General features: G+C 39.9%; 4 protein-coding genes across 11 annotated transcripts; 2 read left to right on the plus strand and 2 right to left on the minus strand.

The window, feature by feature from the left end:
• Nucleotides 1–299: 299 nt before the first annotated feature.
• On the minus strand, nt 300–14,059 carry LOC103968465 (omega-hydroxypalmitate O-feruloyl transferase). Of its 4 annotated transcripts, XM_065087213.1 has the most exons (11): nt 12,842–14,059; nt 11,423–12,115; nt 11,116–11,222; nt 5,496–5,602; nt 3,371–3,468; nt 3,206–3,271; nt 2,893–3,088; nt 2,092–2,767; nt 1,918–2,003; nt 1,395–1,832; nt 300–1,312 (listed from the first exon to the last, which is right to left on the minus strand). In XM_065087213.1, the coding sequence occupies exons 8-11, from the start codon at nt 2,156–2,158 to the stop codon at nt 455–457; spliced, it is 1,449 nt and encodes a 482-aa protein (XP_064943285.1). In that variant the 5' UTR covers nt 2,159–2,767; nt 2,893–3,088; nt 3,206–3,271; nt 3,371–3,468; nt 5,496–5,602; nt 11,116–11,222; nt 11,423–12,115; nt 12,842–14,059; the 3' UTR covers nt 300–454. The 4 variants fall into 4 exon arrangements, with proteins under 4 accessions (XP_064943285.1, XP_009379971.2, XP_064943283.1 ...); XM_009381696.3 differs by having other exon boundaries at nt 2,893–3,024; nt 11,116–12,115; XM_065087211.1 differs by having other exon boundaries at nt 11,116–12,115.
• Nucleotides 14,060–15,442: 1,383 nt separating this feature from the next.
• Nucleotides 15,443–19,481, minus strand: LOC103968466 (PHD finger-like domain-containing protein 5A). Of its 5 annotated transcripts, none has more exons than XM_009381697.3 (2): nt 19,334–19,481; nt 15,443–16,063 (listed from the first exon to the last, which is right to left on the minus strand). In XM_009381697.3, the coding sequence occupies exon 2, from the start codon at nt 16,037–16,039 to the stop codon at nt 15,707–15,709; it is 333 nt and encodes a 110-aa protein (XP_009379972.1). In that variant the 5' UTR covers nt 16,040–16,063; nt 19,334–19,481; the 3' UTR covers nt 15,443–15,706. The 5 variants fall into 5 exon arrangements, with proteins under 5 accessions (XP_009379972.1, XP_009379973.1, XP_064943287.1 ...); XM_009381698.3 differs by lacking the exon at nt 19,334–19,481 and adding an exon at nt 19,177–19,327; XM_065087215.1 differs by lacking the exon at nt 19,334–19,481 and adding an exon at nt 19,222–19,245.
• A 357-nt stretch (nt 19,482–19,838) lies between these two features.
• Nucleotides 19,839–20,487, plus strand: LOC135595816 (uncharacterized). Its single transcript, XM_065087216.1, has one exon. The coding sequence runs from the start codon at nt 20,059–20,061 to the stop codon at nt 20,269–20,271; it is 213 nt and encodes a 70-aa protein (XP_064943288.1). The 5' UTR covers nt 19,839–20,058; the 3' UTR covers nt 20,272–20,487.
• Nucleotides 20,488–21,843: 1,356 nt separating this feature from the next.
• Nucleotides 21,844–23,705, plus strand: LOC135595817 (glucuronoxylan 4-O-methyltransferase 1-like). The gene has a single exon (XM_065087217.1). It carries the CDS (start codon nt 22,027–22,029, stop codon nt 22,837–22,839), a length of 813 nt encoding a protein of 270 aa, XP_064943289.1. The 5' UTR covers nt 21,844–22,026; the 3' UTR covers nt 22,840–23,705.
• Nucleotides 23,706–23,834: the final 129 nt, after the last annotated feature.

A 23,834-nucleotide genomic window follows, 5' to 3' on the forward strand; every position in this document is an offset into this window, starting at 1 on the left:
TTTCTTGGTAGATATCGATGGTCTCGATGCCTGTAAATTGAGGATTTGGCATGCTCATGAAATAGTATCTGTCAGTAAAAGTGATGATCCTGGTTTTCCTACCAGCAATAAGAAATTTTTATGGTTCAGCTCAAATCAGAATCTCATCAATCATGGTAGAAAATAAAATTAGATAGATAATGCCTCTGGAATCATTTTAGCATGATCAATATAGCACATGGTAGAAACGATTCACTGCATACTACGTCCACATCCCGAAAATATCATAGGAAAAATGCTAGGATATGTAAACCATATCATGAAAGAGAATAAGATTAATAATTCGCCATCTTATTATAGTTTTTCCCACAATAGCACATCTGACACAATGATGAAACAATTATGAATGCATAAGCGTATAGTTACTACGGAAACAGACATCCATGAACGTAGAAGACCCGTCCTCCATGACTTCCTATATCTCCATGAGCTCTTGGAACCTCGCCATTGCTGAGTTTGGGAGCCCCAGGAGCACATTGATGCTCTTCCTCTCCTTCCCATGCGACAGGAACAGGATGACCTCCTTCTGAGGGAGAGTCACCGGCCCGGACTGAACCGGCTCCCCCCACCCGAAGTCCGTGGTGTGGAAGGACAGTCTTGACCAAGTCGTGATCAGTAGAGTAGCAGTCAGAGAAGGCCTCGCCCTCGTCGCCTCGAAGTAGTCCATGGCGGATCTCATGTACTCGTCGGTGACCATCTTGACTGCGTCCTGCACCAGTCCGACGGCGAAGGAGAGCGGGCGAGCCAGAAGCTCTCCCGCGGTGCACAGGGAATTGGTGAGTACGATGCCGTTGCCGAAGTACCCCTCCGGCAGCGGAGGGTCGAATCGCGACCGCCCGTCGACCGCGAACAAGAGCTTGGTCTGCTGGCCGGGCTGCAGCAGCAGCGCCTCCGTCCGGGCTCGCCAGACCAGTCCGGAGAGCGCCTCGAAAGTGGTGCACTTGTCCAGGGCCCCGTCGTCCATGGCACTCCTCTTGACGCGCCCGAGCTTCTCGGGGTCGAAGCAGAAGGATCTGTACAGCATCTCTTCCTGGTACACGGTCACGACGTCAGAGACGTCTTCGATCTCAGCGAACTCGTGGTGGGGGAAACTGATGACGGGGGGTTCTCGTGGCTTGAGGATGGTGCGGTCGATGAAGGGCGGCACCGACACCGGCTGCCCTCGCGCCGTTTCGCCCCACGAGTTGACGAACTCCATTGCTCCGAGGCCGTCGAACATGCAGTGGTTCATGGCCAACCCAAGGATGAATCCCCCGCATCTAAACCTTGTGACCTGGAAGAAGAACGCTAAGAACTCGGATCAATCTCTACCCGAAAGAACAGCCACAGATCAAGGTGATCGAAGTGAGGAGTACCTGAGCCGCCAGTGGAGGTATCTCCAGTATGTTCTTGGCACCAGGAACGTTGTAAACGAGCTTCCCAAGTGTGTTGGGGTCGGGCTTGGCGATGTCACCGATGTCCGCCATCTCACAGTCTGCGTCGGCCTCGACGAACACCGCACCTTCTCCGGTGCAATCCACGATGAGCTTCCCCTCGTTGCTGATCGTAAGCCGGCCGGCGAGCGGGTAGTAATGAACGAGGACCTTCGCCAAAGCCTCCTTTATCACCTCCCCAGCCTTCTCATTCCCCTTCTCCGACGACCTGAAGCAGTATATGGTCTGCACTATGACTGCAATGTTCTGGTCGAGGTTGGTGAGGAAGTAGAGGCCCTTCTGCGTCTCTTCCGCTGGGGGAACAAGCGTTACTTCCCCTTGCCTCACGCTGAGTTCAAACATCTCCCTGGTCTCTGCAACCTGAACACCACATGCACCAATAAAAAGTGTTCAGGGTTAAGTGCCGCTGAGCTGAACAGAGGAAGTGAGTTGAGATAGACTCTACCATCTTTGACAGCTGAGGAATCTGATGAGCAACCTGAGCAACCAGAGATGATGGAGGTGATGGTTCTTGCGTGCCAACGGATCGTGCTATTTATAGAGAGATTGAAAGAAGAACTCAATGATCCTGCATCTTCTCTAACAGAATAGATTTAACTAATAGAGTGAGAACATGGACCTGAGCTGGTTGGTGGGGTTGAAGGATCGTACACCAACCATGTTTGAGAGCTCAAAATCTTCTTCATGTTTCAGTTTCACTTGGTTGGGGTTGGCTACTGGCATGGAACCAACCACAGCCAATTAAAATCTCCTTGTTGATGAATAGTAGGTAGGGTTGGCCTCCTAATCCCCAGGACTCCATATCACTTTGTCCAAGAAGCAAAGTTACATCAGGAATGATGGTTACTGCTGATTAAATATGATGCTGGTGATTAATGATGAGATGCTGCAGCCTGGGATTTGTAGTATGTTGGTTTCACTGAACAAGGTTTCATTGATTGACCAGTGAGTCACTGTGCTCAGAATTAGGAGGTGTGCTTGAGGCATGTCAGGTTGCTGTTTGCCTGCCATAGAGTTCTTATGCTTTGGCTAAAGATTGTGAAGATTCTGACATCCAACCAATCTTTAGTAGGCAGGCTACCTCATCTACTCCATATAGACAGACTGGATGTGATGAAGGGAAGCAGCGTCTCCATAATATGGGTCCAAACCATCATTGTCTCTTCATCTCATGTCTCTGTTGAACATTAGCACCCAGTAGCATTGTCCATTACCATCACCCTGTTCTGTTTGAGGTAAGCTTTGTGCCTGTATGCAGCACTTGTGCTATGGACACCATTCATCTGTTGTTGTGACTGCAGGAGAAGAAAACATTGATGATTTGAATAGTTCCAGAAAATTATACTTCACATTTACTGGTGCTTTCATGCTGGGGAAAAACATGTCCTGATAGTTTCATGGAGCTGTTTTGGGGCTATACCTGTGTCCTCTTCTTTCTCAGCTCTTCTCCATGGCTTGCTCTAGATATATGGTCTACCAATTGGAAGTCCATCTCTGAATGTTTTGGTAGTTCAGATTATTGGAGTCTTTATTAAGCTTGCATCATATCAAGCTGGTATGGAGAGCAAAATTTTCCTGAGGATATGTACTTTAAAAAAAGGAAAAGACTGAAGTACCTGCTGCTGTTGAAGAGTTTAGGGAAAATACTAGTAGAGTTTGAATAAAAAAAAAGCTAATTAAAATGGATGCATATTGGTCTTTCACAGTATTAAGGGAAGACCAAAAGGCTAAACCTTCTGCAGAAGCTTGCTGATCTGATGACAGCACCTCCAACAGATCATTGGAAAAGAGTGGTTTTCCTGTAAACAAAATGTTGATTAGCTTATGAAGTTCATCATGTTAATATACAGACAATGTGTTAATTATCAAGTTGCAGATACAATCTCAGCAATCTTTACCAATAGAGTACAGCTCCAGGAATCAAGGATCCCCTGCTATTGTCATATCTTCAGATCCTACATAGTTCTTTTAAGAATCAAATAGTGCCAATCTACAACTGCATAATCACACAAGTTTAGGGTTACCACCATATCCCTTTACTAATTTCAGTTGAATTCTAATGTTAAATTCATCTCCAATCTTTATCTTCAATAAACAAGCAAACTTTCCAGCATCACACACACACACACACACACACACACACACACACACACACACATATATATATATATATATATACACACACATATATATACATACACACACACACACATACATATATATACATATATATACATATATATGTAAAGGTGGAAGAAAAAAAAGGATGAGAGCTACTTGTCCATCTAAAATTGGAGATCATTATAATGTGATGTAATTCCTATAAGAGAACAAATATAATATTTTTTTGGTGTGTTTCTTAGGTGAAAGTTAGTGTAAAGTATATGCTAATCCTTGTAAGTTAAAACAAGAGGTGAATCCTCACTTGTTTCTTTCTGACGTCTCAGTGTTGGCTACAATAAACATAGTAAACTTGGAGCTAAGATTTGATTTTGCACTCACAACCTTAAAGTTAGGGAAAGCCTGAGAGATGGAAGTCATTGGCTACATGTCAATGTCAGCTATCAATGTGATTGCAGCACAAGTGGAGTAGAGCTATTGGGGAGAAAGGGACCTTCCTCCAAGTGTTCCCTGTGAGAGAAAGGAAGCTTCATGTATGGGGACTAAGGAGACAACACATAATGGGGTACAGTTTAATATGGAGTCTGTGACCACTTTTTGGTGCAGATTCTGGGGGAATTGGTATGCATACAGGCTTAGCCAAAAAGCTAAACATAAATTTATGAAGTGGGAGCTCCACGTTGTTGATGAAGCATATACCATGTGGAAGTGTGTCGCATGGTGGGGGGAATATTTCCTAAGTGCTTGGCATGATTAGTGCTGTTTAGGTGAGCACCTGTGCTTCTTCTAAGCCTCGTGACATATAATGGCATTGTTAAGAAGATTAGTTTGTCCCACTGTGCAAGAGATAAGTGGTGGGAGGTGATTGATGGTTGTGGGAGTGTTTCACCTTTAACTTGGTTGGCAACCAACACTATTGGCTTCATGTGACCACCACCATGTTGTTGACTATCCCACACACAACTCATGATGCTTTTATTTCATTAGCTTTACAATAATATCTTCATTATGAATCTCGATATGGACAATAATACTCCTACAAGCAATCTTGATATGGACAATCATTAAGGAGCAATCTTATGCTAACAAAACTTTGGTAGCATTAAGATAATTTTGGTAGCATATGAAATCATTAAGGATCACTTAAAGGCAATTGACAAAACTACTTTCAACATCACTCATCGTTTTATACTATAGTGCTCTTTAAGAGTGCTATCATCTGCAACTTAGTGAGAGTACAAGGTAAGATTTCTTTAATTTAGGTTGACATTTACATACTGGTTATTCTCACAATATTGGAACATGGTTTTGGCATACATTATTGACAACTATTTGGATGACAGCGAACCTGTTTTTTGGCCTTCTCAGAGGTCAATTTTTGGCCAAAAACTTTTGCTATCAGGCAACCAAGTATAAAGTTGACCAAGGAAGCTCTCTGTGTATCTGACACACCATGGTAACATAAAAAGGAGTAAACATTTATAGACCTCAAGAACAAAAAATTCATAATTTTCAGTCGGTGCAAGGACAAAACCATGGGAATGAAAAAAATTGAGACTATTGTCATTAATAAAATATTGCAGTTGCCTGAACCATCAACACAAATTAAAAAGATATGAAATGGATTGACTACAAGAGCTGCAATTTCTGACATCCAATACGTGTAATGTGTTTTTCTAATGTCTTAAATAAATTAGATAAAATGTCTGATCTAGGATGAAAATAGTTAAACTATTTTATTCTCATTTTAAAGCCATCATGTTGCTGTATCTCAAAACTACATTGTCCTGTATCAACATCATTTATATTAAGCCAAGATCAAAAGATTTAGGTTTATAAGATAGAATGTACCAATTTATACTGGTTTCTCCACTGAGTTTTGAGTTGAAGAAATGAACTGACCACTTGGAAAGTAATGATGTGTGCTCACGTCTCCTACTTGACGTTGACCACTTCCACATATGATCAGAAAGTGATTGATTTGGGTGACACCTGAAGTGCTAGCCAACCTGATCAGAAGGGCAATAATAGCTTTTTAAAGTACACAGAAAGAGATTGTTACCTAATTAAAGTAGATGACAACAAGTTTGCTGGGGTTATAAAAAAAAAGACACATGGTTTCCTGAATCTATATACTTCTCTCCACATTTAGGGCCCTATAAAAAGACCAGGAACTCATTCATATGGATCCATCTAAAACTCAGCATACCAGAGGTATGGAGCAAAGAGAAGTCATTTATATTCTAGCATTTCTTCTGGCTGTGTCTGCAGGCAATGCAATGGGAAGAAGACTCGAAAAGAGTAGCAGGCATGTAGCTGAAGATACGAGCCAGACTGCCTTTGCTGACAAGCATCTGCAAATAGCCTCTGGCACCATCGATGTTGCCAGAAAACATGATGATGAGATGCAAGGTCTACTTCCAATTCAGCGACAGGTTCCATCAGGTCCAAATCAGCAGGACCCTCCATATGATCGTGTAGTTGGACAGATCCAGCACCTTGATACTGTAGAAAAGAATCTGTCCGAGCCTCCACCACCACCCGAGAGGCTGAGCTAAAGCAGCAAGACAGCTACTAGTTCCTTCTTCCTTCACTGTAGCTATCACTAGCATCATGTCTCATATTTCAGTTGTTGCCTAATCCTGTTAATTGTGGCTACTCATTCTTGTCAGTATCAATAAATGAAGTAGCTATTGTGTGCCATCTCTATCATATACTCTACCTGTTTAGGACCTTTTTTTCTCCTTCTATTTATTTTTGGCTAATCCTACAATCTGTTCATCAGAAGAAAGTAGCCAAGGAATTTTTGATGCTAAGAGGAGTTTGTGATTAACATAATTCCTAACAGCATATAAAGCACAGGTAACAGTTTATAATTCTCAAAGGCAAGGTAACAAAAATTAGCAGATTGAAGGTTTTCATTCCACTAGCTCAGGTGTTGGAGGTTAATTTGTCCATGAAACCAGCTCATCCTTGCATGAATGTGGACTAGAAAGCATTAAAATAACTGGAAAATATATGTGAATAATTTGGTACTTAAAGATGAATTTCGGACAAACATAATTGGATGCTTCTTCATAAACAGTTCAACTCACGGAGATCAATTTGCTAATGTGTGAAAAGAAACCCCTTTATGGAAGGACATATACATATTCACTAACTAGACAAATACAGGCATCATATTAATGAACATCAGCTAAATAAAACAAAAAAGTTGCAGTAATAGATGTTGTCTGCTATTAAAATGAGAGATGTTATTTTAAGGAAAACACTGTGTGCAATTGTCCAGTGTTAAACGAGTTTCTAATCAACCTAAAAGCTTGACACAAGTCAAGTGCCCAATTTGCTCATTTAGGAAATTAAGGTAGGCATAATTATTGTTCATAATTGTACCTAAAAGGGAATTGCCTACATCGCCCAGAATTTCAAATCCACTTACTCATAGTTCTTGGTTGTTAATACATATGGAATGCTTCAACTACTGAACAGAAGCTAGAACCGCCTATTAATCTCATGTCTTAGCTTCTGACTGACAATCAATTTGCTGAAACTATTATGATAGAACTGCACTCACCTTTAAGGGCATAGGAAGTTCGACCTTCAAAGGTAAAGATGGAAATCAGGTTCTAACAAGATAATATGGTCTCCAAAAATTGATTGCTATTCCAGCAACAACCTCCGTGTATATTGGGATAAGAATCAACTGTCATATAAGATTCGTGAATAGCCCAACTACCCTGGGATGATGAAATGGAGTTTAGAAGCTCGATGAAACTTCATTTTGCAACAAGTCCACTATGTTTGATGCCAAAGGTTCATCATGTGCCTTATAAAATTTCCAAATTAGATCAACATGAGTTGTGGATGGGTCCAATTCAAAGCAGGCCTTCAGAGCATTATGAGCTTCTTCACCCGTAAGCAAATAAGAAGGTACCTGATGCGAAAATTGAAACATCTCTTCTTTTGTGATCCTATTAACCTCCTTTGGGCCCGCTTTGAAACCAGCAATTTTCAGCAATGTAATTATGGTTCAAATTCTGTGGGCATCGCTTAGCTAACCAAGAAATAGAAGAATTTGCTGCATTACCTGGAATTCCAAGCTCAATAGCCACGAAGGCTTGATGGCAATTGGGACATAAAAGATTGTGATTAAAGAAAATCCTAGAGTATTCATACTGCATTCTTCAATAATCGCATGATGTCCAAAATCTGTTCAAATTGAACTGTTGCTATTTCAAGGCCCTTTATTGGACAATGTGGTCTGGGAAAATGAGCAGAAACCAATGGCAGAACTACGAACAGAATGATCTCCATTCGGTTGAGAACCTTGGTTTCGAAAACCATTAACATTTCTCAACTGGTCATATTCCATTTTCCAATTCTTATCAGACATGAGCTTGAAAGCACTGTCTGCCCCTATGGACTTGTTCTTGTCAGGGTGTCGCTGGAGGGCTAACTTCCTGTAAATGTTTCTTCAGAAAAAAATTGCTTAACAGTCTCTCTCCACATTAATCTTCTAGTATGCTGCAAGATAAACGTCCAAACTGGCAATCATTTGGCTTAAAAAGATCTTCTTTTATGCAGCAACAAACCTAGAAACCCTAGATCCTCGCCAACAGATCGGAGCTGGGAGTAAAAACGAAACCAGGGCACGCAATCGGGAATCAAGAGGAGGAGAGATCACCAATTTAGGAGAATTCCACGTAAATGATGGAATCATCAGAACCAAACGGCCACCATGTTAATATACAGACAAAGTGTTAATTATCAAGTTGCAGATACAATCTCAGCAATCTTTACCAATAGAGTACAGCTCCAGGAATCAAGGATCCCCTGATATTGTCATATCTTCAGATCCTACATAGTTCTCTAAGAATCAAATAGTGCCTATCTACAACTGCATAATCACACAAGTTTAGGGTTACCACCATATCCCTTTGCCAATTTCAGTTGAATTCTAATCTTAAATTCATCTCCAATCTTTATCTTCAATACACAAGCAAACTTTCCAGCATCATATATATATATGTGTGTGTGTACATATATATATACACACACATATATGTATATATATAAATATATATATATATATATTTATTTATATATGCATATATACATATATGTGTGTGTATATATATATGTATACACACACATATATATACTTATATATACCTATACACATATACAAATATATACATATATATACCTATACACATATACAAATATATATATATATATACCTATACACATATACAAATATATATATATATATATATATATATATATATATATATATATATATATGTGTGTGTGTGTGTGTGTGTGTGTGTGTGTGTGTGTGTGTGTGTGTGTGTGTGCATATATATATATATATATATATATATAGCCTGTATCTGACAAGCTTCTTCCTTATGCTGCACTGACACTCCCATAAAGCACAACATACTACATTTCTGTGAGAGTTCACAGTATCAAAAACAAGCTTAGGCCGGTCATTGACCTCAAAAAAATCACAATTAGCCTCTATCTAAACAATACTTCACTGGAATCATTGTGAAGGAAGTCACAATAATATCTGTACTTGTGATGGGACAGATATTATTGTGACTAGAAAGAATGTATGTTTGCGCTCGATCATATTCTTCCCGTGAGGACTGTGTTGACTGCAGGGGGAGAGAAAGGCGTGAGAAGGAAAAAGACATGATTAGTTGAGGAAAAGAAAAAGAAAGAAAGTGAGCATGTAAAGGTGGAAGAAAAAAAAGGATGAGAGCTACTTGTCCATCTAAAATTGGAGATCATTATAATGTGATGTAATTCCTATAAGAGAACAAATATAATATTTTTTTGGTGTGTTTCTTAGGTGAAAGTTAGTGTAAAGTATATGCTAATCCTTGTAAGTTAAAACAAGAGGTGAATCCTCACTTGTTTCTTTCTGACGTCTCAGTGTTGGCTACAATAAACATAGTAAACTTGGAGCTAAGATTTGATTTTGCACTCACAACCTTAAAGTTAGGGAAAGCCTGAGAGATGGAAGTCATTGGCTACATGTCAATGTCAGCTATCAATGTGATTGCAGCGCAAGTGGAGTAGAGCGTCTGGGGAGAAAGGGACCTTCCTCCAAGCATTCCCTGTGAGAGATAGGAAGCTTCATGTATGGGGACTAAGGAGACAACACATAATGGGGTACAGTTTAATATGGAGTCTGTGACCACTTTTTGGTGTAGATTCTGGGGGAATTGGCATGCATACAGGCTTAGCCAAAAAGCAAAACTTAAATTTATGAAGTGGGAGCTCCACATTGTTGTTGATGAAGCATATACCATGTGGAAGTGTGTCGCATGGTGGGGGGAATATTTCCTAAGTGCTTGGCATGATTAGTGCTGTTTAGGTGAGTACCTGTGCTTCTTTTAAGCCTCGTGACATATAATGGCATTGTTAAGAAGATTAGTTTGTCCCACTGTGCAAGAGATAAGTGGTGGGAGGTGATTGATGGTTGTGGGAGTGTTTCACCTTTAACTTGGTTGGCAACCTACACTATTGGCTTCATGTGACCACCACCATGTTGTTGACTATCCCACACACAACTCATGATGCTTTTATTTCATTAGCTTTACAATAATATCTTCATTATAAATCTCAATATGGACAATAATACTCCTACAAGCAATCTTGATATGGACAATCATTAAGGAGCAATCTTATGCTAACAAAACTTTGGTAGCATTAAGATAATTTTGGTAGCATATGAAATCATTAAGGATCACTTAAAAGGCAATTGACAAAACTACTTTCAACATCACTCATCGTTTTAGACTATAGTGCTCTTTAAGAGTGCTATCATCTGCAACTTAGTGAGAGTACAAGGTAAGATTTCTTTAATTTAGATTGACATTTAAATACTGGTTATTCTTACAATATTGGAACATGGTTTTGGCATACATTATTGACAACTATTTGGATGACAGCGAACCTGTTTTTTGGCCTTCTCAGAGGTCAATTTTTGGCCAAAAACTTTTGCTATCAGGCAACCAAGTATAAAGTTGACCAAGGAAGCTCTGTGTATCTGACACACCATGGTAACATAAAAAGGAGTAAACATTTATAGACCTCAAGAACAAAAAATTCATAATTTTCAATCGGTGCAAGGACAAAACCATGGGAATGAAAAAAATTGAGACTATTGTATTTAATAAAATATTGCACTTGCCTGAACCATCAACACAAATTAAAAAGATATGAAATGGATCGACTAAAAGAGCTGCAATTTCTGACATCCAATACGTGTAATGTGTTTTTCTAATGTCTTAAATAAATTAGATAAAATGTCTGATCTAGGATGAAAATAGTTAAACTATTTTATTCTCATTTTAAAACCATCATGTTGCTGTATCTCAAAACTACATTGTCCTGTATCAACATCATTTATAATAAGCCAAGATCAAAAGATTTAGGTTTATTAGATAGAATGTACCAATTTATACTGGTTTCTCCACTGAGTTTTGAGTTGAAGAAATGAACTGACCACTTGGCAAGTAATGATGTGCGCTCATGTCTCCTACTTGACGTTGGCCACTCCCACATATGATCAGAAAGTGATTGATTTGGGTGACACCTGAAGTGCTAGCCAACCTGATCAGAAGGGCAATAAGAGCTTTTTAAAGTACACAGAAAGAGATTGTTACCTAATTAAAGTAGATGACAACAAGTTTGCTAGGGTTATAAGAAAAAAGACACATGGTTTCCTGAATCTATATACTTCCCTCCACATTTAGGGGCCTATAAAAAGACCAGGAACTCATTCATATGGATCCATCTAAAACTCAACATACCAGAGGTATGGAGCAAAGAGAAGTCATTTATATTCTAGCATTTCTTCTGGCTGTGTCTGCAGGCGATGCAATGGGAAGAAGACTCGAAAAGAGTAGCAGGCATGTTGCTGAAGATACAAGCCAGACTGCCTTTCCTGTCAAGCATCTGCAAATAGCCTCTGGCACCATCGATGTTACCAGAAAACATGATGATGAGATGCAAGGTCTACTTCCAATTCAGCGACAGGTTCCATCAGGTCCAAATCCGCAGAACCCTCCATATGATCGTGTAGTTGGACAGATCCAGCACCTTGATACTATAGAAAAGAATCTGTCCGAGACTCCACCACCACCCGAGAGGCTGAGCTAAAGCAGCAAGACAGCTACTAGTTCCTTCTTCCTTCACTGTAGCTATCACCAGCATCATGTCTCATATTTCAGTTGTTGCCTAATCCTGTTAATTGTGGCTACTCATTCATGTCAGTATCAATAAATGAAGTAGCTATTGTGTGCCATCTCTATCATATACTCTACCTATTTAGGACCTTTTTTTCTCCTTCTATTTATTTTTGGCTAATCCGACAATCTGTTCATCAGAAGAAAGTAGCCAAGAAATTGTTGATGCCAAGAGGAGTTCATGATTAACCTCAAAAGGTGTCGGACTTGATTCGCAGACATAATTCCAGCAGAAGACAGTCACATGCGTGTAGAATCCTAACAGCATATAAAGCACAGGTAGCAGTTTATAATTCTCAAAGGTAAGGTACCAAAAATTAGCAGATTGAAGGTTTTCATTCCACTAGCTCAGGTGTTGGAGGTTAATTTTTCCATGAAACCAGCTCATCCTTGCATGAATGTGGACTAGAAAGCATTAAAATAACTTGAAAATATATGTGAATAATTTGGTACTTAAGATGAATTTCGGGCAAACATAATTGGATGCTTCTTCATAAACAGTTCAACTCACGGAGATCAATTTGCTAATGTGTGAAAAGAAACCCCTTTATGGAAGGACATATACATATTCACTAGACAAATACAGGCATCATATTAATGAACATCAGCTAAATAAAACAAAAAAGTTGCAGTAATAGATGTTGTCTGCTATTAAAATGAGAGATGTTATTTTAAAGAAAACACTGTGCAATTATCCAGTGTTAAACGAGTTTCTAATCAACCTAAAATCTTGACACAAGTCAAGTGCCCAATTTGCTCATTTTGGAAATTAAGGTAGGCATAATTATTGTTCATAATTGTACCTAAAAGGGAATTGCCTACATCGCCCAGAATTTCAAATCCACTTACTCATAGTTCTTGGTTGTTAATACATATGGAATGCTTCAACTACTGAACAGAAGCTAGAACCGCCTATTAATCTCATGTCTTAGCTTCTGACTGACAATCAATTTGCTGAAACTATTATGATAGAACTGCACTCACCTTTAAGGGCATAGGAAGTTCGACCTTCAAAGGTAAAGATGGAAATCAGGTTCTAACAAGATAATATGGTCTCCAAAAATTGATTGCTATTCCAGCAACAACCTCCGTGTATATTGGGATAAGAATCAACTGTCATATAAGATTCGTGAATAGCCCAACTACCCTGGGATGATGAAATGGAGTTTTGAAGCTCGCTGAGACTTCATTTTGCAACAAGTCCACTATGTTTGATGCCAAAGGTTCATCATGTGCCTTATAAAATTTCCAAATCAGATCAACATGAGTTGTGGATGGGTCCAATTCAAAGCAGGCCTTCAGAGCATTATGAGCTTCTTCACCCGTAAGCAAATAAGAAGGTACCTGATGCGAAAATTGAAACATCTCTTCTTTTGTGATCCTATTAACCTCCTTTGGGCCCGCTTTGAAACCAGCAATTTTCAGCAATGTAATTATGGTTCAAATTCTGTGGGCATCGCTTAGCTAACCAAGAAATAGAAGAATTTGCTGCATTACCTGGAATTCCAAGCTCAATAGCCACGAAGGCTTGATGGCAATTGGGATATAAAAGATTGTGATTAAAGAAAATCATAGAGTATTCATACTGCATTCTTCAATAATCGCATGATGTCCAAAATCTGTTCAAATTGAACTGTTGCTATTTTGAGGCCCTTTATTGGACAATGTGGTGTGGGAAAATGAGCAGAAACCAATGGCAGAACTACGAACAGAATGATCTCCATTCGGTTGAGAACCTTGGTTTCGAAAACCATTAACATTTCTCAACTGGTCATATTCCATTTTCCAATTCTTATCAGACATGAGCTTGAAAGCACTGTCTGCCCCTATGGACTTGTTCTTGTCAGGGTGTCGCTGGAGGGCTAACTTCCTGTAAATGTTTCTTCAGAAAAAAATTGCTTAACAGTCTCTCTCCACATTAATCTTCTTTTATGCTGCAAGATAAACGTCCAAACTGGCAATCATTTGGCTTAAAAAGATCTTCTTTTATGCAGCAATAAACCTAGAAACCCTAGATCTTTGCCAACAGATCGGAGCTGGGAGTAAAAACGAAACCAGGGCACGCAATCGGGAATCAAGAGGAGGAGAGATCACCAATTTAGGAGAATTCCACGTAAATGATGGAATCATCAGAACCAAACGGCCACCATGAGCAGCTCTCAGACACCAAAATTTCACCCTGAGGCTTCGAATATTACGGAGCCGGAGAGTTCCCTTAGTCAAACACCCGTCAGACCCAAAACATATAATACATAAAGACCAACATTAAAAAGGAGAAAAATTAAAAGGAAAAGGTCACAGCCTTATATATATATTCTAAGAAGCAAAATTTTACCATTCTATCCTCTACATTCTAATTACAAGGTGTGATTTGTCAATAATAGGATTAAAAACCACTTTAATTAACAAAAGATCAAATATAATTCAAAATAAAAATTCCAATACATAATAATACAGCTACTATGTGAATGAGTACTATTGCTTTAGAGGATGTATATAATCTCATGTGAAGCATTTCAAACTAATAAATATCCATATAAGCCCCTACATACTATGGAAGCATTGAAACTTTGACTTGTAATACAATGAGTTTGGAGTAAGGATATGAAGTAGGTTAATGGCTTCATGGGTTTTGTGTACCCCTTGTTGATGTCATTAATTTGGAGATATCTCAAGAACCATTCAAAGCACAATGATTTCTTAGTTGAGCTACTTCCTGGCAGGACCCATATCTTTGCTTGCTTAATGTTTATGAATAAACATCATTTTTCCAGCACCAAAGATAATTCTGTAGATTTAATGTTTCATGTTGTTGCTGATGAAGGAAAGGAGTAATCCAACTTTTCTTTAGCATCACCAATCACTGAATACCATGTGCCTCCGACAGGACAACTCTGCCCACATAACTCTCTCTCCTTAAAGCATGGAGACTCCATTTTGTACTCCAATAATCTACTAAACACAAATGGTGGAATCTCTGTTTAACCTGGTTGCTGGTCCTGATTGAACTTACTAGAATAACTTCATCCAGAAGTCTGATAAATAGAGAAGCCAACTCTTTCACAATTAGCTTTCCATGATCTGCAATATTTGCAGTAAAGATTGTAGCTGGAAGATGTAGTTAGTGTGGTGTAACCACTTGTGCCTTATAAAAATGATTCTCTTTTCAAGTTGGACCTGGTGCAATATTTTAAGCAGGTGGAGTTTTCTGTTGCATCAGCGGGAAGTGTATACTTGTAGCTCTCCATCTTTGATGCTATAGCAGATTGCTGCACGATGAACTGTTCTAAGTCAAAACCCAGTAATCAACGAAATGAAGTAGCTTTTTCCCAGTTTAATATAAGACCCTGTGACAGATATGAATCAGATCTAGAGAACAGGAATGGAAGTTGAAATCATCATAGCAGACGGAAGAAAATGGTTTCAATTCATTCTGTTGGAGTGTCAAAGAGAAGATGAATCCATGAGAGAAATATCAGGGGCAATGAACGGGAAACGCCAATGCAGCATTATTAACATTTCTATCATTCATATCCCTGACAACATCCAAGTCAGATCAATAATGAAATCACAACACAACTATAGTTGATATCAGAAAGTAGAATGAACCTTTTCTGAAGCATGGAGGCTATTCAATACAACTCCGTGATGGCAAGAAGATCGTGTGGTCTTTACAATTTTGCATTGCTTCTTTAATTCTCCAGTACATTCTACTTATATGAGAACTAGGAAATGTTGAAACGGACTGCCACCAACTTTGGCAGCACTAATATATTTAAACTACTACAGGGGTTTTGAATTCAGCAGTCTCATTATAATGCTAATCATCATATGAAAATTGGATATGGATCATCTTTTCTTAAATCCATACTTTTTACGTTCATAGAACAGATCGGTCTTGGCACTTCCCAAATTAACAATCTTGGGACACCCATCACGATCTTTTTCCTGCTGAGTGCATTCTTTGCAATAGTAAGCATCAGATATCCCGACTCCACCACATATTACACACCTTCCCTGGAATGATCCATAGTTGCACTCGTCACACACACGTACAAGGGTGCATGGGCGAACATAAGAGTCACAGATGACACACTTCCCATCACATTTCTCACACAAACGGCCGATGGCTATCCCTGGCTGCTTCCGACACATGATGAGATCAGGATGATGCTTGGCCATGATCCTTTAATCACCCAAAAGTTCCTGGACAAACAAGAAAAAAAATTAGAACCGATTCCTCATCTTTTGAGTGTTATATATTTTTTTTTCTCAATATCTGAGGGGAGTCTAAACTTCTCGAGCCGAGATCAAGAAAGCTATAGAAAAACCATCAGTAAACACTTTGTTTGATTATCTTTTGTTTCCATTTTTCATTGTGATGTTGCCTCAGAAGACAGAACCTTGTCATTTAATGAAAAAGATTTTTACCTTACGGAATTTCCATAAAATCCCATACACCATCCAAACTAAACAATGAGCTGTTTTTATGACAGTCTTATATATCGATCATTCTTCTTAATTAGATGTGCCTTTGTTTAGAATATACTAAATGTGGTGATTCCATCTTTTCTTTATGCACTACAATCTCCTGAAGCCTATCTTTGTCTATATCATCTTCATGCATTGATAAATGGAAGAAGTATACTACGTGAAGATAAGGACCTTACAGAGTACATCAACACTAAGAAATATAACTATTCAGTTCAAGTATCATAAAGATAAAAAATAATAAAAGATTACCATAAAAGATCAAAAGTTTCTTGACACCCAAGTATCTTTGCCAATGAAAATACTAGAGGATAAAATAAGCATGTCCATCAAAGGATCATAACAGACTACGATCTAAATCCTTGATGTTATCCCCAAATTCTAAGTAGGGGTATTTTTATAATCTGAGTTAATCTCTAAGTAAAAAGGAACTAAAAACAGAGTTAACTACCACTATATATATCTCATCACCCTTGCCTCGACCATTGTTTCAATGGAAAGATGGCTACGGAAAAGGGTGAAGCAGACAAAAAGGCACGTCTAAGAGAAAGATTGATAGTGATCCATTTCCTTTGATCTTATCTTGAATTTAATTTTTTTCTTATCATGGTATTAGAATTACATGAAACATATTCAAATTCTACGATTTCGATAGGTTACAAGTACCATGATATGGTTGTTCTATAATGATATATCTTATATAAAAAATATAAAGAAAGAACCTTTTTAATATGTTTTCACTTTTGATTGCATCCCACTAATTCAATATGGTGTGGAACTCAGATGCAATCAAGAGAGAAAACATTATACATAAATCCCTACCAATGTCCCTCGTAGGTGATACCCCTCTGTTATCTTCAAATCTTTTCCATAGTTAAGCTGTGTGACTCGCGATGATGATGATAAGGAGGAAACAGTGATGAGGTACATATAGAGGAGGCAGCTAACTATAATCCGATATCTTACTTTTGTTAGACATTAACTAAAATTACAACAATGTCCCTAGTTAAAATGGGACTGGAATCAGCAATTGCAAGAACCATCACACATCTATACGCACCACAACAAAAGAGTCATCATGATCCATCTCACATACTATTGTGGATATCAAGGAGCTATTGAAGCACTTTATCTCATACACAGTTATACATTATTCTCAAGAATGTAACTAAGCAGCTCATTGGGCCGCTATAACAGCTAGGATAGACAAACTCTCTCATATGGATGGATTCATTCCCCCATGAACTGTCATCTCTTTTGTATAACGACCTCCACAGGTCCTTTTGTAGAACTATAAAATCATAATTGATATTCTTTTGCCAAAAAAGAATATAATGATTATTCAAGATAAAGATAAGTCATAACTGATCATGTTGCAAGAGATGTCTAAAAATATTTGAGAAAATGTAAAAAAATACATAAATATCTCTTAGAGAAGATTATGGTTCGTGCATAATGTGATCTCCTTGAGATTCAAGTCAAATGGGGATGTCACACTTGATTGTAACTTCATCCTAACTTCTCTGATGGTTTAAGGTCTATTATTATGGATATGAGAATGTTTGTTTTAAAAAACTTCACAAATTTTATATGTTTTCTTTTTGTTGAAAATACAACTCACATTCCAAAATTTCCACACTACTTACGACCATCTTGTCCTCTCTCTCTCTCTCTCTCTCTCTCTCTCTCTCTCTCTCTCTCTCTCTCATCAATAAAAAATCTTTCAACCCAAAAACCATCTTGTCTAAATAAATTGAAATCTAGGTCAAAACTTTTGCAACTACTTTATTAACGTCCGACGGCTCTTTTTCCACATATTTCCTAAGAACATCATCTGCTTTATTCTCAAAATATCATGCACGAAGAAGACAAGAAATATATGGCATCTCAATAAATGGTTTCTTGAGAAAGAAAAAAAAAAACTAATACATAAGCTGACTCGAGAGATATCCCACAGTAATTATTCACAGAGCGGAAGATCCAACCTTGTGAACCATACTTGTAAATTCAAGATTTCAAAACCCTAGGTTAACATAGGGTTAACACTTAAAAGAATGAGACCAGACAAATTATTGTCAACAACAGTATTATCCAACAACTCTCTACGAGATTCTTTCCATGTTTTCTCTAAGGATATTATATGTTTTATTCACTGCAAAATCACAAGCGTGGCAGAGAAGAACGAACAGAGTACAACTCCATCACGAGATCTTTGGAACAAACGTATGAAACATATCAAGAAACGGTACTTTGAAAAAAATAACTATGGCATAGGCAAATCAAAAGAAAACTCGCAGAAATTATTATCAGGGCAAAAGATCCAACCTTATAAACCACACTTCTTAATTCAAGATTTTGCAGCCCTAGGTAAACACTCGAGAATGAGACTCGAAGGAAAACCCAAGTGCAGCAGACAAGAACGGGCAGTTATGACGCCGTAATGAAATCTTTGAAAAGAACATATGAAGCATATCAAAGACGGTTTCTCCAGAAAAGAAAAAAGAACCAAGGCATAAGCCGAATCGAAAGATGTCTCACAGATACTAATCACAGAGCGGCAGATCAAACCTTATGAGCCACACTTGTTGATTCAAGATTTCGCAACACTAGGTTAACACTTAAAGAATGAGACCAGACAAAATTGTTTTCTACTATTTTCCCTGAGGATAAGCACCGCGACAGACGAGACCGAACGGAGTATGGCTCCCTCGTGAAATCTTTGAAACGAACAAATGGAACGTCTCAAGAAACTGTTTCTTGAGAAAACATAACGTAGGCCGAATCGAAAGACGTCTCACATAAATTATTCACAGAGCGGCAGAACCAACCTTGTCAACAAATTCAAGATTTCGTTACCCTATGTTAACACTCACAAGAAGTATTGAGGCCAGACAAATGCCAATCTTAGAAGAAAAAGGAAATCAGAGGAGGGATCAATAAGGAGAAGAAAAGGACAAGATCTGGCCGAAAGGAAATTTTCCGTACCTCGACCGTCAATAACCCTAGAAGAAACCCCCTCGAGATCGGCTCCGCAAACCTCTCGATTACTCGATTGACAAGGACCCTAATTGGCGTCCGGTGCTCTTCCGGAAGCATGTATTATTAGGTGCTCTGACAAACGTGGCTCTTCTTGTTGTTGGGCTGACTCACAGTCGGTGCAGCTCCTGGCCTAGTTTATGTTATACGCTTCCGCGGGGCACGACAACAGAGCCTTCCGCGTTGAATTGGATTAGTATTGGGTTTGATTTGAATCGAGAAATTGACATTATTTATTTAATTGTTAGATAAGGATATAATGAAAGGCAGATATATGAATATTAAATATATTTAATATTTTCCGATAAATAGATATTATTAATTCAAGAATTTTGTTAGCACTAAAACAATTTTAAGGGTAGGTATTATAAGCGTTAAATAATTCGAATTAAATCGTGACGAGTAGTATGAAAAATCATAAGTTGAGTCAAATATAAAAGAAAACGATAAAAAGGGCACATTTTTCCGAGCGCGCTACCGCAGGCGAACGACTTCGCCGCGTCATCGCGAGGGGGGAGAATACAAGGGGGGGAGAACCTCGATCTCGAGGATCGCGCACTCACCACGAGGCGAAGCACTGACACTGTCTCCCCCTCGCTGTCTCCTTGGCTTCCCCTTTTCTCTCCTCACCTGCTCTGATCTCTCTCCGCCGACACGGTCGCTCGACAGAGAGGATGGCGGACTGGGGGCCGGTGGTGGTAGCGGTGGTGCTGTTCGTGCTGCTCTCGCCGGGGCTGCTGTTCCAGATCCCGGGGAAGGGCGGGAGGTTGGTGGAGTTCGGCAACTTCCAGACCAGCGGCGTCTCCATCCTCGTCCACGCCGTCATCTACTTCGCCCTCATCACCATCTTCCTCATCGCCGTCGGCGTACACGTCTACACCGGCTAAAGCCATCGTTTGGTACATTACGCACTGTCTCACGCTGTCATGCGCGTCCCTACTATCCTTCGTCTTCCTCATGCCTCGAGTCAAATGATGCGTACTCGGACATCCCTGTGATGGTTCCTTCTTCATGCTTCCTCTCGGGATGGACCAAAACATAAACAATGAGCATTGTATCACAATATTTCTATCCATTAGGCAGCTGGTTGTTCTTCTTTTTAAGGTACATACCTTCTCTTGAATCATCCACTGTTGGTAGCTCAGGCTCATTTAGACCCAGAATCAAGAGATATATACACGCGCTCACACACATAGAACAGCTGCTGGCAGACAATTGCAACAAGATACAAGGAGAAAAAAACAGAGGCGGCTGGAAGTGATGCCCTGCAAATTGCTCCTTGAATCCTTGCCTGGATATCATCTTCACCAAATCCCCTCTTCATTTCTGGATCTTAGCATTATCCAAAGATGAATTTAGTCTCCACAGACGGGCTTCTCAGACTGGCTTAGGAAGGAGATGCTGCTGCCTGCCTCGGGCGGGAGAACGTCGACAAGGGCATTGGAGTGGCGGTGGAGGGCGACGGAGGCCGAGGGTTTGAGGAGCTCGCGGTTGTTGGTGCTGAGGATCCGGACGTAGTAGTTGGAGCCGGTGGGGGATCCGACGGTGGCGTTGTTCTGGTATACTAACGACGAGGGGCACGGACTGGATCCGCTTCATCTCCTCATGGGGCGCTTCAGATTCTTCTGCTCGTCCTTCACGTTCTCATCCTGGATCTCGATGAACTCCAGCTGGCGCTGCAGGGACTTCAGGCGCCCGTAGAGGTCGTCGTGGTCGTCGTCGTCGCCATGGAGAGGCGCGGAGGCGACGATGCTAGCCGGAGGAGCGGGCGGCGAGGGCTTCGCGTCCACAGCCACGGTGGTCATGGCGAAGCTTGGAGGAGACCCTCGTACGATAGAAGGGTTTCCGAGATGACTCGGTTGGTAAAGTGGCGTGGGATTGACTCGGTAGTCCGAGTTAGTGACTCAATAACTCGTGGGATCCACTTCCCTTCGCCAATCGGGTCCCTCTTGCTGCTATATTAACCGAACCAAGTGCTAATTAGGCAGTTCTGATTAAGTTTCTTGCGTCTGCGGATGTAGTCGAACCGGATTGTGGATCCGAATCCAGATCAGAATCCGATAAACTTGCAGATACTTTTGATGATGAGAACAATAGCAGGCTAATTGGGCCAAGGTACCTTCTTAGCCCAGCCCATTTAGGGAGCTAATCTGTCTGACATTGCACTCAAATCTACACTCGGTCCCACATTTATTAGCATCAAACTTGTGAATCAGAGCATTAATCAATCGAATTTATGAAGGATTAGAATTTAATTCATTTAACATGACATATTACACAAAATGTGTAAGCAATCATTCCCAAATAAATATTTACATGCATATACAAGAATATATACATACATATATATATATATATATATATTGAAGAAATGACCAACTAGATGTGTCTTTTGGGTGCAACATAAAAGAACGCATTGCAGATCACCAATCCAATTCAAGGAGTGAAAATGATCACCAACCATTGATTATTGTGGGCTGTTCCATTTGGTCAACTTTGGGGCAGCTTGGCAAGAGAGTACACCTTCAACAGTAGAAATCATCTCCACCAAAGAAGCAGGAGGGAAAAAGAAGAAGAAGAAGAATCACAGGAGACACAAGGGCAGCATCTCTCGAAGAGATTGCAACAAAGATACAAAAGCCATGAATGAGGTGGTAAGGTGGTCAAGGGAAAGGCACAAGATGATCCCAAAGAAGGCCATCATCGTCATCTTGGTAATCTTCTCAGCCTTGTCCTTCCTCAAGCTCTATACCTTAGCACCCACCATCTCAGAGTATGAGACTCCTTATGTATCCCACAAGATTAGCCACCATGACTCTCTTCCTACTGAGGACGCACTCGGCCCGAAGGAGTACCAGCTTCTCTCCAATCTTATCTCTAGGAGAGCCCCCTGCAACCTTCTCTTCTTTGGGCTCAAGCCGCAGTTTCTTGACCTAGCTGCACTGAATACTGAAGGCACTACCATATTTCTGGAGGATGATTCAGAGAAGCTCAAGACTCAGCTGCCCAAAGGGATCGGGATCTACCTGGTGAAGAACCATGAGAAAGCTGGCAAAGGATTTGAGCTGCTTGAACATGCCCGGAAGCACCCTTCTTGCAGGCTGCAGGTGGGTCTGATCACTGAATCTGGGTGCAAGCTAGCACTGAAGGGGCTTCCGGAGGCAGTATACGGGAGGAAATGGGATGTGATTGTAATCGATGGACCGAGCGGAGACCAACCTGAGGCGCCAGGAAGGATGGGGACGATCTACACAGCAGCCAGGCTTGCACGCATGGGTGCGAACGCCGATGTCTTTGTTCATGATACGGATCGCATGATCGAGAAGTGGTACTCATGGGAGTTCCTGTGTCATGAGAATTTGGTCTCTTCCAAGGGGAAATTGTGGCATTTTAGGGTTGCAGCTCACTCCGGTTCTGATAGGTTTTGTTCCCAATCTGCAGTTCAGATACTATAGGTGAGCCTATCCAATTGATTTGAAGTCACAGTCTTCATCAAAAGATCTTGGCTGCTAAGGGATTTCCAGACTTTTTGCTAGGTATCAGCATCCATCAAGTAGGTGTTGACTTTGATTCTGCTTGTGGATGGCTCTATAAGTGAAGTTGAATGAGATTTATCTCATGTCAACTAAATAGAATTAGCCAGAGTATAACAAACTTGACAAGTTGATATAGTTATTCTAGTTTGTGTAGTCTAGGTAGCTCAAGAACAAAGAGAGATTCTAGCAGCAATTCTAGATGATGAGAGCAAAGTTCTAATTGCAGACCATCAGTGTTTATGGTAGAACCTCTTTAGTGCAGGAACAAAAAGGACTCAAGAGTAACGAGACTAGGAGCCAGGTGATCTTTTGTTCATCAATTGGTGTGAGTACACAATGAGCAGGTTGATAGATAACAGCCAAGATTGAAGAAACAAAGATGTTTGACGAATTGTCTGAACTAGCAGAGAGATTTATAAAAGTTGATAATGTCTGACATGATCACTGGGAATTTAAGGCCAAGCACAGAAGTTAAAGATGGGTTGACCCAGTGACAAGGCAGCGATAGACATGGTGCAGCTTGGGAATACTATTTATGTGAGGTGTGCCTTGAATTCAAACCTGCATCAGGCCTGCTGTCAATTTGGAAAGAAATCAAATTGGTTAGTTGTGCTTCCAATTTTGGCAGTTCGTCTTATCTTGGATTTTGCAGTCTGTTCCATTTCCTGCTTAGGGTTTCTTTGCAGCTGTTTTCATTTACTTCTGCTATTGTCAACTCGTCTCTGTCTTTACTCACATATGTTTTCATTTACCACAGAAGTCTTTGTGTTATCAGATTTCTTGCACTTCTCTCTTTGTTCTTCTCTATTTAATAACAATACATTTGCATGATATAGAAACATTCTTCTCATTTTATCCTATCATCTATAGAAAACTGTTGTTCAGTTTTCTAATCAAGAAGATTAATAGTTGTG

This window comes from Musa acuminata, chromosome BXJ1-10 (assembly GCF_036884655.1).
Source record: "Musa acuminata AAA Group cultivar baxijiao chromosome BXJ1-10, Cavendish_Baxijiao_AAA, whole genome shotgun sequence".
Taxonomy (NCBI): Eukaryota; Viridiplantae; Streptophyta; class Magnoliopsida; order Zingiberales; family Musaceae; genus Musa; species Musa acuminata.